Source organism: Lemur catta, chromosome 6 (genome assembly GCF_020740605.2).
Source record: "Lemur catta isolate mLemCat1 chromosome 6, mLemCat1.pri, whole genome shotgun sequence".
NCBI classification, from domain to species: Eukaryota; Metazoa; Chordata; class Mammalia; order Primates; family Lemuridae; genus Lemur; species Lemur catta.
In genome coordinates this window covers 87,554,056-87,567,728 of record NC_059133.1, presented here as the reverse complement: position 1 = coordinate 87,567,728, position 13,673 = coordinate 87,554,056, and the positions used below count along the sequence as shown (strand labels likewise).

Genomic DNA, 13,673 nt, shown 5'->3' with positions numbered 1-13,673 from the left:
ACAGGCAGTGACCTGGGCCCTGCTTTGGTCCACTGCCACCGAGATGACATTCGCACAAGGGAGGTGGCCGCGTGGTGCCCATGGGGGCTGGACACCAAGATCGTGGCTGTGGAGCCATGGAGGGTACCCATGGCCAAGCCCTGGGTCAGTAGGGAGGGACCTGGAGGGCCCCTTTCAGTGTGGTGCTGGCCACTGTGTGCCTCACAGCAGGGACACAACCAGTGGCAGCAGAAAGAACCATGGCCCACGTGGCTCTGGTAGCAGCCACCACTCTCTTTGTCATCTTCAACCTAAGAGAAGGGCAACCTAAAAAATGACCAGTATTAGAGATGCCAACTTTGTTGAGTGGTGGCTTGGAGCCAGATTTAATTTGATTTAGAAAAATAAAGAAATTGGATGGGGGGTGCACTTTGGGTTACAGAGCAGACTACACTCTATTAATACTGTTATATTAATACAGACTGAACAGAAAAGAAATCCATGCTTAGTTGCTGACAGATGCTTCTTAAAGTTAACCTTCTGGGGCTTTCCAGGCAATCCCTCATATCAGAATTAATCAGACCTAAAGCTGCTTAGCTTAAGAGTCATAAATAAAACCACAGCTGAGTGGACAGGCCCATAAATCTGCCTTTCCTATCACCCCCAGCTTAACAGTTTCTACATTTAACTGAGACCTTTATCTTAGAAATATAAGAGTCTGTTCTTTACAATTTCCAGGGACTAAAACAGTGTATACCACAGACAAAGTACACATTATTTATGGCAGTAAGAAATACATAAATTTCTGATGTACATAAAAACCAATATACAAAACATATGATAAAAACACCATCTGGAAAGCAATCTGCTAAAATGATTTTTTCTTTTTAAAGCACTCAACAAATTAACTCCACTAAGAATTTAAGGTTTTAGTCATTGTTCTGTTACTAGGGGTTATCCTTTTCAATTATTCTTATATTCATTGCTCTAATGGGAAATGGAATTCCAGGCAGAACATCTTCACATTTATAATCATTCTGTATAAAGATTGCACTAAAGATGTAGGCAATTCTAAATTTTGTAACCTTAGGGTTCCTTTTCAACAACTATTTTTAATCTCATTTGGTTTGGAAATTCGTCTGCTATCACATAACCTCAGAGTTTAAGTCTACACCCAATCCATTTTAAGCTGCCCGTACTTGTAAGTTATTCTCCAGCTTACTCAGACATAAGAAAGAATAATGAACTCCACACCAACATACAGACACCTGTGGCACCCAAGGTGACAATCAATTTAAGGAAAAGGTGATTTGAGAAACAAAGCATGAAAAATAGCTTGGACTGAAGCTCAGAGAGGTTCGTTCCAGAAGGAGTGCCTACCAGGGACAGCCACAAGGAGCCCTACATTCAAGAATTATCTTCATGATAATCTCACTTACGAGCCTTTTCAAGAATTACCTTCCACACCTATAGGGCCATGTCCTTCCTCCCATATTTCATCCATTTCCCAAAACATGCCTTTTCTCTCTAGGATCCAGATACCTCTTGAATTGGAAGAACAAATCTAATTTTGCAATGGTTTCCTTAAAGTGGTCCTGAAGAAGTAATGGCCATAAGAAAAGCTGTATCTTTGTGAATGCTGGCAGATGCCATGCCAAGGCAACCCCTTCCTCTCTAGCAAAGGCACAGAGTGGTTTCTCTGACAAGGGCTTAGATCATTAGGAAGTGCGTAGGTGCCAATATTATCAGCAACGCTTCCAACAACATATATTAATACAAAAACTCAGAATTAGCAGAGGTTAGTAAGGACAACAAATTGTTGAGAACATGCCTCTGAAAAGAACCAGGTGCTAGTAGCTGTGAAATCTATCTCCTGACCAACAAGAGGGGAAGCTAGTTACCTTGGCCGTGGTCAGCATCTTGCGGCTTGTCTGGAACGAGTGGAGGATGCCATCTGTGCTCCAAGTCGCCCGGTTTAATGTCGAGAGGATGAAATCTGCCTTCCCACCCTCCTCCTGCTCCTCCCTAGCCCTCCCCTCCTATCTCATATTCACCGAGTGCTCATGATTAAATGCTGCCTAACAGGGAATGCGGGCATTTAATAATCCATTTAATAATCGACAAGGCAATCACTGCCCAGCTGTTCTGGGAGATTACTCCAGAGAGCTTGCCAATGGGGATCTGGGATTAAGCACAAAGGACCAAGGGCCTGCGTTTGCAGAGGAACGACCCTTTAGAAAGTAAATGAAGGTTTAGTTTCCATCTGACTGCATTCTCTAGGTAACTGGTGTGAATGGGTTGGGTTTGATTTTAAGGTACTCACAGAAGATATTACAGGGTCATCACTATTACAAAAGTTCCCATCCTCTTGGATAGGTTTTCCATCCCTTTGAAAAAGCTCTGTTCTCTGCAATGTCAAGGCCTCTCGGAGCCATGGAGAGGAAACAGCTTCCTTCTCCCATGTGTGCTCACCCCCTTCTAGTTAGCAATATTAGAAAGGATTATTAAGTACCTCCCTCCACATAGGGAATGCAGAGGGAAAGTGACAGAGTGTTGGTTGGGGGGGATGGGGAGAGGATGCAGATGGAGCAGCATTGGAGAGAAATAAATTCCAGGGTCAGTAATGCTATGGCTATTTCTCTCCCATTTCTCTCCCAACCTTAAGGCAAAGGAAAGAGAATACATTATTTTTCAAAAAAGAGTTTCTAAAACTTTAAAAAAGTAATCAACAAATCAACTCCAATAATCAATAGGAGTTGATTATATATCTTCTTGCTGCCAGTCACCCGGAAGTGCAAGTTGTTCCTTCTGTCCTCAAAATTACTGGGAGACATTCTGCAACTGCTTCTGATTCCTTAACTGCTCCCTGGACTTTTGTCCTCGTGCCTTTCCCGATGCTCTTTCCTTCTGCCTGGAACGCCTTCAATCTCTCTTCACCTAGTGAACTGCCTGCCTCTCATTATGATTCCTGTAACAAGTCATTCATTCTTTGAAAATGTTCCTTGTCCCCCTAAAATGGATAGTTTCCTCCTCTCTGTCCTTGTCGCACTGGTACCTCTCACGACACTTTCTGTATTCCATTATAATTACTGTATTTGTCTGGATCGTAAGTTCCTCAAAGGCCTCTCCTTCATTCTAGAGCAGTTCTCAATTCTGACCAAGCATCAGAGAGCACAGTACTTCGGGAAGCTGAAGCAGGAGGATCCCTTGAGGCCAGCAGTTCAAGACTAGCCTGAGCAACACAGTGAGACCCCTGTCTCTACAACAAATAGAAAAACTAGTCAGGTGTGGTGTGCACCTGCAGTCCCAGCTACTCGGGAGGCTCAGGCAGGAGGATCACTTGAGCCCAGGAGTTTGAAGTTGCAGTGAGCTATGATTGTGCCACTGTACTCTAGCCCAGACAACGGAGTGAGACTCTGTCACAAACCAAAAACAAAATTAAAAACCAAAAGTGTATTTAAAAAAGAAAGAACACTCTCTGGAAGTTTGGAAAACATGCAGATTCCTGGACCCTACCCTGAGATCTCATAGTTCTGGGATAAGGCCCAGGAATCAGTAATTTTAGAAAGCTCTTAAATGTATACCCAAGAAATTCACGTAAAGTGATACTTGCTTCACTCTTTTTGGGCTTACATTTAATGAAGCCCTCTATATCCTGCCCTGCCCTTCCTTCACCTATTCCTGATTAGCCTCAAAGTCATGTTCTTGCCATTCTGTAATTGTGTAGCTATTTGGAGACTCAACGGCAGGTTCCATTTAACGCAAAGTGTTTGAATCAGTTGGTGTCCCAGCTGCATGAGTCCCTTTGGATCCTACTTTTGTCACTCTATATATTCTCTACTCTCCTCAGACTGATGTTAACAAGCAAATTTGATACAGATGTGCTCATGTCCAGGTGTGTTTGCAGCTTCGCCCAAACGACCCTTTACTCATTGTGACAGAACTCACGCTCCTTCGGGAGCAGGAGCAGGAATTGTGGTCACTTTTTACGTCGACCGGGCTGTTGGCTCCAGGGCCACGCAGTTTCATCTCAACGCTGGGTGGCGCTCTGCCCTCAGGGTTCCCCCTCTGTCACGTGCCTCCCCCGCCAGTCAGCAAAATGTGGGTGGAGGTGGCTGCCCCTCCCTGTGGATTGCTCTTTTCTTTCTTCATCTGGCCTCCTCCCCGAGTGCTAATCTACAGAGTGCCATGTGTCAGCCTGATGGAATTCAGGGCTCAGCATGGAATTTGGGGGCATCCAGCCGCTCCCTGGAGGACGTCTTGTAGGATTGTTTCCTGTAGCACAGTTTTTTTCTGCAGCCAGTTCCAGTTTCCAGTGACTCAGTAAATCCTCAAAATACTTCCCATGGGAAATACGACTCCTCGGTATCAGAAAATACAGTTAGTCGATGTTTCCTGATGAGTTTTTGTGCACATTTTTCTTTACTTAATAGTATCCTCATTCTCTTCCACCCCAGAACAGTGAACAATTCTTTTCCCTTCTGTGTGCTTACACCCTTCAAATACTTGCAGACGCTTCTCACATCCCACTTGAGTCACCGTTTGGCACAGCCTCATGTCTTTGGATTTTACTGCCTCTGCTCATAAACCGCACCCTCGATGCCTTAATGGCCTGGAGTTCGCCTTCTCCAGGGAAAAGGGGATGGGAGCGGCCGTCTTAAAGTGTGTTACATGAGGAGGCTCAAAGGTGGCTTTAGAGTGAAGCTCATGAAACTTCAGCTTCACGGTCCCCCACTCCCTTGGCCCCTTCTGAGATCCTGTTACCTAATTTGTACTTGTAATGTTGTATTATTTTTCTTAAAGTGGGCCTCCAATGTTATATTATTTTAGGGCTCCGGAGAGCCTGGACCCACCCCTTAGAAGGCTGTGCGTTTCGTGTGTGTGCTCAGCTGGCTGCCTGCTGGATGTGACCAGGATTGAGTCCTCTCTCCCCAAGGACCCTGGGCCACAATGTCCAATTTCCTCTTTTTGACAAAACATGAGTTTCTCTGCCTGGCCACAAAAATCAGAGCCCAGCATCCTACTCACTTCCTTTCATTGTAATTTGGGCATGCTAATATTTTTTTCTTCCCTTTCCTCTCTTAGAACAGAAAAAGTAATTGCTGGTGTCAATGCAACACAAATATAATTAGGCCAGGCCTAGAAGCTCATGATTCAGCACAGACACAAAGGTTCCACTTCTCAAAACAGTATTTAACTTTGGTATGTTGGACTGTTAACCATTTCAAGATGACCTCCACAGGGATATGGACGTACCTCACCGTTTATGACATCACAAAGTCAAGGGTGGAGACTAACCTATATTTGCTAAGGCCCTCAGTCACTACTCCTATACTCTACAAAACCACATTTATAGGTATGCATAAAAAGAAACCATGGTCTTGGGACACCCACGCATACTTTGTAAATGGGAATTCAATTTGTTTTGTGAGTACACTGTAGATTGGAGGTGATTAAATGATGGGTAAGACCGCTGGGACAGAGCAGGTTGTACCCTACACCACTTCCCTAATGCCAGAGCCCGGGGCTAAGGGCTCCAGAGGGATTTTTTTTTTTTTTTCATGTTATCTATACTGGCATCTGCTTCCAAGAAAGGTTTGTTTGCCTTTCCTGGTAGTAGTATCTCTGTCCTTCTCCCAGGAGCCAGAGTTCTGATCTGCACCCCATTAATTAACTCTTTTCTGTCACTCAGTAGACAAAGGGCTGGGATGGAGTGTGAATGTTTTGGCTGTCACTGACTGTGATCAACACACCCCTGTTCTCTGCACCTGCATGTTCTAACTCATCACTTGTCTGTTATGCTCATTTGACTTAAAGTTGCTTGATAGAGCAGCAGCTTTTTTATTCATTGTTGATCATCAGAGCCTAACGGTGTTTTAATATCTAGGAATGAACGAGCGAATGGATTTGAGGTTTGTAACGCAAACAAGGCTGGCAGATACAATCAGGAAGCCTAAGGGTGAAGATGTGAATAAAGGAAGTGTGTCCAAACAGCCTTCTGTTGCTAAGGGAGACAGGATTCTTCCTGATTCACATCCATAAAAGCAGTGAGAAACCACAGAGGGGTCCACAGGTCCACAGACACACCCTAAGCCCTTCTGCACAGATACATCCAGAGTTTCATCAAACAGATTCTCTGCCAATACGTTTCCTCTCACTTGTGGAAACATTCCTGCTTTTTCATGAGCAAAGCCCAGAAAACAGCAATGATCTCATGAACCAGTATTATCTTTAGTTCACAGAGACTCAGGAACAAACACACTGCTCAAAAGCCAGTGACAGATTGGAAATGTTATGTCCTTTTCCACGCTGGGTGATTCCCCACCAATCAAAGCCCTTTTGGATGAGGGATCTCAAACTTTCTGAGATTTTGTGCCTCTCATTATAACGTTTACGTCACTGCCCGACGTTTGATTCCTTCACAGATGAAGGTAAGGAAGGTCTTCACCCAGGACATCTTGATATTTGCCTCCCAGCCTGAAAGGAAGAGCAATGCCACCAAAATGCCTGTGCTCAGTGTCTAAAAGGTGTAAAACACTCCAGGCTGCTTAGGCTGGGATTTCCTAGCTTCGGTTTAATTATTCTCTGCTGTAACCATGTTTAGGGGTCCACCTAACTCAATGCACAATACACAATAAAAACCACTCCAGTCTTCCTAACGTGGGTCCGGAGTTTTGGGAACACTTCTACTTATGTTCGGGGGGAAGGACTTAAGAAAAGCATTTTGGGGGCTTCTCTCTCGCCTTTCCCTTTCCGCTTTTTAATGGGATTGTTTGAGGGCTTTTGCTAATGCAGTCATTTCCAGAAGAGGAAGCCGCCTTTCTTGCAGGCCCCAAGCAGCTGGAGTGAATCAGAGGGGCAGCCACATCTGCACATCCTGTGGGGCAATCGCTCACGCGCGGGTGACGGCGCCCGCGGGCGGCGGGGCTGGGGCTCCCGGGGACCCCGGGGCCGCTCTGGGGGCGCGGGCGGCAGGCACACCGGGCGCCCCGCCTCGTCCCTTCCCTTCCTGCTCTCTCCCCGCCTCCCCCGCGGCGGTCCGGGCGCCAGAGCCCAGCCGCGCCCCCGCCCGCTCTCCTCGGGCCCCCGCCCGGTTTACTACGGCGCTCCGGTCGCCTAGCAACAGCGCGCGTTGCCAGGGCGACGCGCCGGGCGTGTTTTGCATTGTTTGGTTTCTTCCGCTCCAGCCCCTGCGCCGGCTGAGGACGCGGCCCGCGGGCGCTCCCAGGGCGCAGGCCCGAGGCGCGGGCGGGCGGTCCAGGGCACCGCGGCGTGCGCCCGGGAGCCTGGTGGCGGTGGCCGCGCCAATGCTGCCTGGCAGGGCTTGGCAGGAGGGAGGGAAGAGACGAGATCCGACAAATCCCTGGCATTCAGGCTTGTAGGCCGGGGGTCAGGAGTTGTCGCGTTGCAGGACTCCGATGTGAGGCATTTCCCAGCCCCTGTTCTAAAGGGAGGGCGTGTCTTTGCCTCATTTGGAGGATCTAAGAGGCGAGTCTAAGTGACCACGACCCCTCAGCAGATCTCAGTTCCAGTTGCGGCTCTACCCACGCCTAGACTGATGATTTTGGCCAAGTTAACCTCCCAGAGGGTTAAATGTAAATAAATTTGGGGAAAGAGCTGTCCTCCTTCACGGTTCGCCCGTGGAGATCTAAAGAGGTAGAGGAAGAGTGCCTCTCAGCAGAAACGTGTACCACTGCCAGGCACCTGGCTGGATCCTTCACAGACATCGCCTTTAATCCTCCCAACAGGCCTGAAAGAGAGATGGCATGTCCCTTCTACCAGTGAGGGTTCAGATTCCAAGCTTTTGACTTGCTCAAGGCCACTAAGTTAGTAAATGGTGGCGGCAACATTTACAACCTCTACAGACTGCACACATGACTCATCACGGGGCTGCCACTCAGGAAAAGGGAGGGCACGGTCACCTTTAACAAAATTTACAGATTGCAGGCTAGATTGTGGAAACTCTTACAGAACGAGGCAGTGGATTAAGCAGACTTTATACTCCTCAGGTATTTATTAGCAAACAGACTCTCCCGTGTTCCCCCTGCGTCTCTTCTAGCAACCCCACAATAAAAAAACCATAAAATTTACTCTAAATCCTGACTGGCTTTTTCTGTCTTGTTCACATCCACTTCTTTCTGATCTATTCACTTTGGGCTTCTTCTGAATTGGGGAAGCCACCCGAACCCACACCCGCATGGCTCTTCAGAGTCACCAGCTCTGCTCTACAGTCCCAGAAGTGCCTCTTACTGGGGTTATCCTGCCTTTTCTTTTGAGATCTCTAACTTCCCACTGAACAACTGCACACCACATTGCTCTTCGTGTCCAACTGTGTGTGCGTGCTCTGGTTTGCTGGCTAATTGTAAACGTCATTTTTCTCTCCTGAGAAAATCAAGATATTGAAAAAGGAGCACCGTTTGCTGTTTTAGTAACCCTTGAGCTAAGAGTTGGCAGTTGCCAGCATGAAGGAAGTCTAGTTATTCCAGATGTGGGGCCAATCCTAAACAAGCCAAGACTTCTCTGCAGACTGTGAGGGTCTAGAAGGATCCCTGAATTCTCTAAGACCAGAAAGCCTCAGGCTGTGTTCTCCTTCCCAGTTCCAGCCCAGAGCTGGCTTCCAGCAGGACCCTGGGGATGCTTCCCTGTTCTCTGGTGCAGAACTTAATGTCTGCTGTCTTACTTTGCTAGGGAGACAAACATCTCTATCATTGCCACCACCACTGGGCCTTTACCAGGGGCCAGATTTTGGCAACAGGAATTATACAGATGTAAGGAAAAAGGAAGCTGTAGGACTCTACGCAGCCCTGGGAACAAAGAGGGAAAGGAAGATGACAAGGCAAAGGAAGAAGAAATGGAAGTCTGAGTGAAGGAAATGAAAAAGCAAGAGGCCAAGATATGGACACACCATGTTTATCAGTAAAAACTGGGTGAGAGTAGCACATCTTGTATAACCCTACAGTGTGTTCCCAAGTTCCTTACTGTGAGCATGTGAAATAAATGGAATGGATGAATTAGGACATCCCGTGTTAGAAACTCAATCCTAAGGGTACAACACATATGAGGCGTTCACAAGATTTCAGAAATCAGTGTACTTACCTCCTGGGTGAGGCAAACATTTTGAAACAGTAGAGAGAGATTGCTCATTCACTTTTGAAATGCAGAGGCAAAGAAGTTTCAGTTCTCTTCTGCTCTGTCTTAATCAGTCATGCGGAATGGTGTTAAGTGTGAGGATGAATCAGGTCCCCTCTTGCCAGCAGAGGGGGCAGGTGGTGTGAGGTGGGTTGGAGAGGATGGAAAGGATGTCCTGAAGGCAGGACACCAGCCTGGGCGGGGTCTGGTGACCTAGGGGGTTTACTCTGTGATGTCACAATGGCAGGCAGGGGTCTCCCTGCTGCTCCTTGGCCTCCTTTTCCCCACCCCCATAGGATGGGTGCATGCTGGGTACCTACCAAAGGCTGATGTCTTCTGAGGTCATCCATGTCAGTACTTCCCTTATTGTGCGTAAGATTCACCTTGGGAGTGATCCTGAAGGTCTGGGACTACTCCCACTTGGTGCCAGCCAGGCCACTCTGAGTCGTGAGGCTCTAGACCAGTGCTGTCACAGGAAAATACAATGTGGCCACGCATATCACTTAAAAATTTTCTAGTAGTCAGGTTAAAAAAGTGGACACACACGTGCTCCAATACAACAATAATATCTTCCACAATGCTCTAGTTAGAGTAAAATGTAGCCCTTTCAAAACAATAAAGTTCAATGGGAAAATATTTTATACAGCTTCTGTTTTAAAATTTGAAAATCAAAATTTTATGAATTAAAGTTAAATAAAATAAGACGTTCAGTTTCTCAGTTGCACTATCCATATCAGAAGGGTCCACCACGTGTGGCTAGTTGCTGCTGTATTGGACACACAGCACTAGACCACTGCCTGAAAAGGTAATGATGTGCAGAAATTACCATTCTAAATGGTACCTGGAAATCTAGCAGACATTCACTAACATAATTGTAATGAATACATAATTAGGATTTTAGAACTATTAGCATAGAGGCATAATTCTCTCAGGCTTAAAGAGAGGGTTATTGCCTTTCCCAGGAGTCCAGCTAAGAGCCTGGCTGGGGGCCCTCTGCCCTGTGAAACAAGTCTCACTCAGTCCACATCTGAGCCCTTGCCAGCATCCTCCCTCTCTGAGATTCCCTCCTCCTCCTTGCTGTCCCACCTAAATCTGGCACAATCTTCAGGGCACAGGATTCCAGTCTCAATACCTTGTTATTCCAGCCGTCATTACTCTCCCTTTCCTCTGAGTTCACACAGCATGTGTGTTCTGGCTGTACGATAGGGAGTGTCTTTACATGGGGTCTTGAGTGGGTTGCTTTGCTAATAGGTCCCGTAGTCTGTTTTTCTCATGAAATTCTAAGCTGCTTGAGGACACAGCCTACTTCTTTACTTCTATAGTGCCTAATATAGTGCCAAGGGATAATAGATGCTCAGTAAATATTTATTATTCTATTTAATGACCTAAGTTGCCTATGTAACATTTAAGAGAGAATATCAGATCTAAAAGTGCCAATAACTTGATCAAATGGAATAATGTGCCTTGTTTTTGGCATGTCTCGACTTGATCAAGATGCTAGTACTTCCAAAGTTAATTTATAAATTTAATGCAACCCCAATACAAATACCAATGAGTATTTTTAAAGATCAAGACAAGTTGATATTAAAGTTCATAGGGGGAAAAAAACGCCCAAGACCAGGTAGGAAAACACTGACAAATAAGAGCTCTGAGGTGGACTAGCCCTGCAAGCTATTAAATCATTAAATCTTATAACAAAACCTCTGTGTTTGAAACAATGTGATACTGGTGCACAACTAGACAAACAGACCAATGCAATAGAATAGGAAGTCCAGAAATAAATACAGCTACATATAGACTTCCAGTATAGGACAAAGGGGATATCTGTAATCACAAGGGCAAAGATGATCTTTTCAGGAAATGTTGGGACAAACTAGATAGCCATTTAGCAAAATATACATTGCATTCATTTTTCATATCATGTACAAGAATAAACTCCAAATGGACTAGTGATCCGAATTCTTAAAATGATATCACATAAGTACTAAAAGGAAGCATGAGTAAATTCCTCTGCAACCTAGGTGTAAATAAAATCTTTCTAACTATGACTAAAAATCCAGATACTTGCTAAGAAAAGACTCAAAAATTTGACTACATAGAAAAAAGAAGCCCAAACTTCTTCATGGCAAAAATCACTGTAAACAAAACCAAAAACAAATCACAAACCAGGAGAAAATACTTGTAATACGTATAAAAGATAAAAGATAATACAGATAAAAGGCTAATATCCCTAATAGACAAGGAACTTTTAAAAATTAACAGAGAAAAAAGGGGTCAAAATTCCTATGGGAAAATGGGCAAAACTTAATAGCAGACTATTCACAAATTATAAATGGCCCTAAATGTATGAAACATAAATATGTGAAAAGATATTCAACTTTACTTAAAATAAGAGTAACGCAAATTAAAACTAGAATGAGATATCAGTTCTCATCCATCGGATGGGCAAAATTAAAAGGCTGACAACACACTCTGTTGATGAGGCTGTGGGAAACAGGCACTCTCACACACTGCTGGTGGGAATCCAAAATGGTACATTGATAGAGGAGAATTTGGCAATATCTAACAAAACTACATGTGCATTTATCCTTTGACCCAGAAATCCTACTTTTAGGAATTTAACCTGAAGATACACCTCCAAAAATATGAAAATGTATGTGCACTAAAGTTATTCATTGCGTTATTTGTAATTGTAAGATACTGGAAAGTATCCAAATACCCAAACATGGGAAATTGATTAAATTAAATGTGGTGCATACACACAATGGAGTATTGTGCAGCTATAAACAAAACAAAATAAAACAAAACAAAATGAGGGAGATTTCTATCAACCTATATAGAATGATTTCCAGGCAATATTAACTAAAAACATTTAAAGTGCAAAATAGCATACTGTCTTTTGTGTAAGAAAGAAGGGGAAACAAAACACATATATTTACTTATTACTACCAAAAGAAACACAGAAAGGATAAACCAGGAAACAATGAAGTTGATTATTTACTGGAGGGAGGAAATGAAAGCGCTTCCAGAGGGAGTGGCACTTCTCTGAGAACTTCTCTTTTGTATAGTGTGACTTTTGGAAGCATTTGAATGCTCTACATAGTCAAAAATAAAATTAAAACAAGATGAGAAGGGGAAAACAAACCTAAAACTGAAAGCAAACTGAAACAAATGAGCTCAAATGTATTTCAAATGAATACTGTAAGGCCGGGTGTGGTGGCTCACGCCTGTAATCCTAGCACTCTGGGAGGCTGAGGCGGGTGGATCACTCAAGGTCAAGAGTTCGAGACCAGCCTGAGCAAGAGCGAGACCCTGTCTCTACTAAAAATAGAAAGAAATGACCTGGACAGCTAAAAATATATATAGAAAAAAATTAGCTGGGCATGGTGGCACATGTCTGTAGTCCCAGCTACTTGGGAGGCTGAGGCAGAAGGATTGCTTAAGCCCAGGAGTTTGAGGTTGCTGTGAGCTAGGCTGATGCCATGGCACTCTAGGTAGGGCAAAAGAGACTCTGTCTCTAAAAAAAAGAAAAAGTCAAATGAATACTGTGTTCAAGGAACTCGTGAACACAGTGCTTGCATATCTATCAGTGTTGGGTGAGGTTAAGTGGGGGAGAATTGCAACCAACTCCTGAACTCTTTTTAGTATATATACTTTATTCGTCTTGTAGTAGATGTTTGAAGCAATTGTGAAACTCATTTAGATGTAGTGGGATTGGGCAAATTGAGGAAATGTGCTATTGCTGTTGGGAGCCAGAGTTCTCATTATGGGAAAGAGACATCAAAATATGGAATGGAGAAAGGCAAGAAGAAACCCTATGGATGGATTGGAATTAGAGACATCAGTGTGAACTTGTGATTTCTTATATTTATTTATTTTTCTTTTTAACCTTTTAATTATGAAAGTTTTGAAAATTCACAGAAGCAGAGACTAGTGTGTTGAACTCATACACCGTCCCTCAGATTTGACAGTAATCAATTTTGCTACACTTGTTTGACTACACCCCTTTTTGCTACAGTATTTTAAAGCAAATCCATGACATTGTGTCATTTTGCCCCTAATACTTTGATATTTATATCTAGAAAAACAAATATTATTATGTAATTACTTTATCATTATCACATGTTAGCATGTTATCAAGTAATTGTAGATAACATATACATATTAAGTAATTATGAAACAATATAGTTGATTTTTAAAATTGATTTACTTAAAAGATTTTTTTTAGATCAACTTCAAGTTTATTTAAAGAGCTGATATTTTAATTTTTTTTTTTTTTTTGAGATAGAGTCTCACTTTGTTGCCTGGGCTAGAGTGCCGTGGCATCAGCCTAGCTCACAGCAACCTCAAACTCCTGGGCTCAAGAGATCCTCCTGCCTCAGCCTCCCAAGTAGCTGGGACTACAGGCATGTGCCATCATGCCCGGCTAATTTTTTTCTATATATTTTTAGTTGTCCAGCTAATTTCTTTCTATTTTTGGTAGAGACATGGTCTCACTCTTGCTCATGCTGGTCTTGAAGTCCTGAGCTCAAACGATCCGCCTGCCTTGGCCTCCCAGAGTGCTA

General features: G+C 44.0%; 1 protein-coding gene across 1 annotated transcript; it reads right to left on the bottom strand.

Moving 5' to 3' along the window:
- Positions 1-8,684: 8,684 nt before the first annotated feature.
- On the bottom strand, positions 8,685-9,266 carry GSG1 (germ cell associated 1). The gene is made up of 2 exons (XM_045555184.1): positions 9,076-9,266; positions 8,685-8,783 (listed from the first exon to the last, which is right to left on the bottom strand). The coding sequence occupies exons 1-2, from the start codon at positions 9,121-9,123 to the stop codon at positions 8,685-8,687; spliced, it is 147 nt and encodes a 48-aa protein (XP_045411140.1). The 5' UTR covers positions 9,124-9,266.
- Between the last annotated feature and the right edge of the window lie 4,407 nt (positions 9,267-13,673).

What these genes read in the sequence shown, in the direction of transcription:
- GSG1 (XM_045555184.1), bottom strand. Translation starts at nt 9,123, where the DNA reads ATGAGCAATCTCTCTCTACTGTTTCAAAATGTTTGCCTCACCCAGGAG. An exon ending in ATGTTTGCCTCACCCAGGAG is followed by an intron (nt 8,784 to 9,075) that starts GTAAGTACACTG and finishes CTTTGTTCCCAG; the next exon opens with GGCTGCGTAGAGTCCTACAG.